At 33.0% G+C, this 5,796-nt stretch overlaps 1 protein-coding gene across 1 annotated transcript; it reads left to right on the forward strand.

Annotated features, from left to right (window-relative positions):
• The first annotated feature begins 706 nt into the window (after positions 1-706).
• On the forward strand, positions 707-1,907 carry LOC108333401 (FCS-Like Zinc finger 2). The gene is made up of 2 exons (XM_017568835.2): positions 707-1,186; positions 1,309-1,907. The coding sequence occupies exons 1-2, from the start codon at positions 885-887 to the stop codon at positions 1,493-1,495; spliced, it is 489 nt and encodes a 162-aa protein (XP_017424324.1). The 5' UTR covers positions 707-884; the 3' UTR covers positions 1,496-1,907.
• Positions 1,908-5,796: the final 3,889 nt, after the last annotated feature.

The following is a 5,796-nucleotide window of genomic DNA, read 5'->3' on the forward strand; positions in this document are numbered from 1 at the left end:
TAGGACCTACCATTTCCGAGAGGGAAAGATCTTTTCTTGCTGCCAAAAACAGCCCCCTTTTCCTCCTTGAACTACAAAATGTCACTTTTTAGTGTAATTTAGAACAGTTATTTTTAACCATAATCATTATTTATTAAAAATGTTTTAGTGAAAGTATTTTTAATTAATTAATTTTCATATTTTAATTGAATTGTGGTAATTTTAAAGAAGTTAACTCCATGGGGGTGGTTTCCAATCTTTTATTTTGAAATACAGATTTCAATCCAAAATGAAGTTAAATTAGCTTTTCTTTTCTTCAATTTTAAAACGCGTTTAAATGTATTATCAAAACTAAAAAGTTATAGAAATTGAATACTTAAACATCATTATTAACATTTAACTATAATAAGACAGATTAAATATAACGTTAATAAATATATAATAAATAAAAATTTATAATGAACTCATCATGGCTAGCACTAAATAAATATATTTATAAATTTTGCACTTACAATTAAAATTACACTAAAAACAGAAAGTGATGAAAATTAAATGCAGTAAAAGAATTTGATGCCCTGGCAATTTGAAGTGAAAGTAAGTGACATTGTAATTTACACAAACTTTGGTGGTAACTGTCTATCACCCCAATCATACATTTCCTAAAAAAAGTCACAAATTTGAACGGTCTTGATGCAGGTAGTTTCAGCCAATAGATTCACACTCAAGGATTCCTTGAACCAAACCTGCCGCTGTTTGTTTCTCTCTATTTCTCTCTCTATTTCTCTCAGTTTGGTCTTCCATTCCTTCATCAACCCTATTTATAAAACCATCTCCTTCCATTCTCTTCTACACTCCCCACTCCTCCTCTGAACATCACTTCCCAAACCAAACCTTAAATAAAATTCATGTGCTCCTCAAGGTCTACCACTCCATCAAGACCTTCTTACTTGGAACAAGACCACGGCCTGGCTTCCTTAACCGACATGGATGCTTGCCATCGAGCCAACAATTTCGTATCTAGGTCTATGACCATGGGTTACGCCACCTCCTACACCAGAACCCGATTAAGGAACACCCTTCCCGTTTTCTCACCGAGATCTAAGACATTCCACGACACCAGATTCGAGGATCACCACTCTCACTTCCTCGCCGCCTGTTTCCTCTGTAAAAAGACACTCGGGGACAACAGAGACATCTTCATGTATAGGTCAGTCAGCCACCCACAGCAACACCCTTTGTTACAATTTTTTTTTTTAATCTTTTTGGGTTACCGAAAGACCCTTTTGATTGCGAATTAGATCTGATCGGGATTATGATTGTTTGTTGCAGAGGGGACACCCCGTTTTGTAGCCAGGAGTGCAGGCAAGAACAAATAGATATAGACGAAGCGAAAGAGAAGAACATGAACCTTTCTTCATCGATGAAAGCTTTGAGGAATAAGGAACAAAGAAAATCGACGTCGCCAAACAAGACGCAAGGGTACTCGTTCCGTACGGGGGCAGTTGCGGCGGCTTAGTTAGTTGAAGAGGTACATAGGATTCCTCGAACGAACGGAACTGAAGCAGTATTCCCGGAAAAGGAAAGAAAAGACTTTTAAGAAAAAAACTGTGACCCAAAAGAAAGATACTTTTTCTTTCCAGAAACAGGGGTGAAGAGAGAGGAATGGAAGGTACAGGGGAGTTTTGTGAATGTAGCTGTAAATGTGTTATACGTGTTGAAGTGTGGGTGCGTACAGTTCCAGATCCTCTCAATCAAAATGGCTCAAATTTTCGGGTTTGCTTTTTCTATTTCTTTTTTCTTTGGAATCAAGGGTTTTGGTTTTTGTTTCCTTTTGTATATCACCCTACCTTGTTGAGTTATAGGGCTTGTGGCAAATAGTTTCAGTTTTTGAAAAAGATGAAACTCAATACAATGGAAACTTTCTCTCCTTTCGCCTTTGTCCTGTCTTCTGTCCTTTTTCTGATGATTTGTGTTAAAGATGGCCACCGGGTTTTACTTTATTTCCCATAGTTCACTCAAATATTCTGTGCGATATCATCATTATAACTTAACTTATTATGACGATAACTTATAGAATTATTTTCATATAACTTATATGCATGAATTAATTTTGATAAAACTCCTCCTAAGAAACAGTAAATTCTTCTCTAATGCTCTGTTCGTTTGAATTCAAGAGGGTATTTTGGTTGAATATATTTACAATTAAGGAAAAGAGAAATTTCAAAACTTAACTGAATAAAAACATTAAATGGTTGATTTTTGTTTAAAAAGGTTATTTTTTGTATGGTTCACTTTAACTGAAAAAAAAACATATTTTTTCTTTTGCATTTTCTTACACATTTCAATAAAGTTTAATACACATATCCCTAAAATATTTATAGTTGTATGTTTTGAAGTCAATAATTTTACTTTGATAGTGATTTGTGGTTGAACGGTAATGACATTTTTTTTTATTATTATGATTGAATATCTGCATTATTTATACGTTACTGGTTAAATGTTAACTAAGCTTACAGATTTATTCTTATATAGCTGAAATAAATATCTTATTTTAAGACGTATCAATAGTAAAATATGTAACAAATATATTTTTCTTTCTTGGAACTGAAGTGTTTTGAGAGAGGATTTTTTTATCATAGCTTGAATAAAAATGGAGCACATTAAATGAATTTTTTTGTAAAATAAGAAAAAAGCAATCGTTTTCTAAAATAGTTGATCCTGGTTAATTTTATGATTTGTTAATATTTCCGTAATTCTAATTTATAATTAATACCTTTTAGCTTTCACTTATTCAGTTGAATAGAAGGATCAATGAACGAAAATCATGCCAGTTTAATAGAAATAATTGTTTATCACTATAATCTAATACAAAAGAAAAGATTATTGAGTAGACTAAATGACAATAAATTTAATAATTTATCCCTATATTGTTTTTTTACTATAACAAAATTATGCATTCAAAAGACCCAAAAAATTGTGTTCTTTAAGTAATTTGAGATTTCAATCATTCTTGTTATTTTTTTAATATAAAACTTTATTAACAAAAATTTCTCTTGCAAATTTATAAGAAGATTATCCAAAAATATCTATAAAAATTTTCAAACCGAATATTTTGACACAACCGTAATCAAGTAATCATTTATATGTAATATCTGTTGTTGCTTTTTTTAAGATAAAATAATATATATTATATAGGTCATGACCTGATGTAATATGTATTTTTTTAAATACAATATTTAATTCTATAATTTTAAATATTTGATGTTTTGTAATGATACTTAAACATCATTACTTGTCATATGGTATAATAAATTACTAAAGCATTTTAAAACTATTATGCTAGAAGTTAAAGGTCACAAAATACTTAAACATTCAATTAAAACATTCTTAATAGGTTTGAAAACTTATTTTTACACCTCAAAAAATAATATTTTGTCTGTCCCATGAAAATTTGTTCATGGTTGTCTATTTGTAAAAGGTTCAACACCCTCAAAACCTAAAAAAAAATCAAAATTTAGTAAAAAAATAGGAAACAAAATTTTCAAAACATCAATATCTTGAATTATACGTAACTTCGATTAGAATATTTTTTCAAAATGATGTGAAAAATCATATTTTGAATTACAAATTAGGATGAAGAAACACTCAATTTAGATGCGTAGAACACAAGTTATGACTATTAGATAAATAGAAGGAAAGAATCACTTTAGAGGAAACACAAAAACGATAGAAAGCTCTTTGATACAACCTAAGGCTCTTGAATCACTCAATAACTTAGGAGAGTCGCTTTCACTAAGATAGAAGAGATAAAACCCTAATTTCTTTGCATAAAAATCTGACTTATGCATTTGATGAAAATAATTAAGCTTATAATAAGGGTTGATGTTTAAGTTTCAAAATTAGACCTTTATTGCAACTTGAAAATAGCTAATTGACTAACCCAAGAGTGATGCTCCTTCCACCACTCCATCTTCTCCCTACACCTCCCCAATTTTTTTAAATTCAAAATTTATCCTTTTTACTTTTTACTTTTACCAATTTTACTTTTTATTTCTTAATACCCTAATCTCAATCCCCTTTCACTTTCACTTTCCCTTTCACTCTCAGCAGCAAGCCCCCACCCCCACTGTCACTTTCTCTCTTTCTCTTAATTTCCACTTCCTTTAACACAATATTTTTCATTTCCTTTCAAATTCCGCGAGATTCACCAAACACCAAGTGATCATCGAAGAGAAGTTCAGCTCTTGCGGCCTAAACGGTTTGGTCTACAATGACAAGGGTTTCTCCTGGTGGTTCAGAACAACACGGGAAAGATGTTCAAGGTGGACGCGGATGACGGCGTCGCGAGACTGGTGCTCCTGAACGAAGATCTTGTGGGTGCGGACGAAGATGTTTTGTCAAACTTTTTGTTAACGAAAGTGGAAATTAAGAGAAAGAGAGAAAGTGACAGTGGGGGGTGGGGGCTTGCTGCTGAGATTGTGAAAGGGAAAGTGAAAGTGAGAGGAGATTGAGATCAGGGTTTTAAAAAATAAAAGGTAAAATTGGTAAAAGTAAAAAGAAAAAAAGGTAAACTTAGAATTTAAAATAAATTGGGGAGGTGTAGGGAGAAGATGAGGTGGTGGAGGGAGCATCACCCCTGACCCAAATACATAATTTGGTAAGCAAATTTTACAAAGATTGGGCTATTTTAAAAAACAAACTAACTTATAAAATAAAACAACACCAAAATAGTGCTTTAGTTCTCCTCCATTTGGGCTATAATACAATTCACCATCTTGGTCTTTTCTCCTTGAAATTTGAGCTTGTATTAAATTAATATGGACAACACTTTTTGAAGAGCTTTCTTTGCTTTCCTTGTTCTGACCCTTGTCATAGGTCCTCCAAGTCCTTCAAGTGAATCATTTCCCTTGTTCTTGGTCACGTCCTCATTGGTTGGATTCACATCACCTTTGGTAAATGTGGTTCACATCAGTTATATCCCTCGATTAAAAGGGAACCGAAGCATAAAGTGTATATTGCCTCAGTTATATGGGCAACTGAGGCCTAAAACCCTACAAAATTCATTTGCCCTATTTGTAAAAAAAACTTTTCAACTGACAACTTTTTCAAGAAGGGCGTACTGCCTCGATTCTCTGAGCAACCGAGGCCAAATACCTTGTAGAATCCCTCTGCAACCTCTATAAATTTACTAACATTCTTCTGAACAGGTCTTACGGCATCGGTTGTCTATAGAACCGATTTTATATGTGATATACTACCTCAGTTGTATGGACAATCGAGGCCAAAAACTTTGCAAAAATCGCTTTGCACTCTCTATAACCTGACACTTTCACTACAAAATAGTTGACCTTTCTGAAACTGAACGTTCCAAATTCCTTTTGTCAGTATCTATGGCTTTGGTTTCTCGCATAAACGATGCCATAAACCTTTTATGTCTCATTTTAACCGCAAATCGAGGCTTATAGTGTGAAGAAATTTTCAAATTTTTCATTTAATATTTTAATTTCAATTTTTTCTGAAGGTTTTAGGCATCAATTATCTTAATAATCAAGGCCGTAAGTATCTTATTGCTTCCGTTTTTTATTTAACTGAGATAATATCCTTTTTGAGGGTTAAAATTTCATAAAACGAAAAACAATAACTACTTTTTCTCTGTTGCGAACTCCTTCCTCCTCTGTGAAATGAAGCTTCATCGTGGCCTCCCTTATTCATCGTCTTTCGTTGCGCTTCCACCGATCATTTGTGGTTCATCTCTTTCTCTTGGCGTCGTCATACTTCCTCCACCGTTTTCCACCATTTTCGTCTTCGCGTGGGTAA

The sequence above is a fragment of the Vigna angularis genome, chromosome 1 (assembly GCF_016808095.1).
Source record: "Vigna angularis cultivar LongXiaoDou No.4 chromosome 1, ASM1680809v1, whole genome shotgun sequence".
Lineage (NCBI taxonomy): Eukaryota > Viridiplantae > Streptophyta > Magnoliopsida > Fabales > Fabaceae > Vigna > Vigna angularis.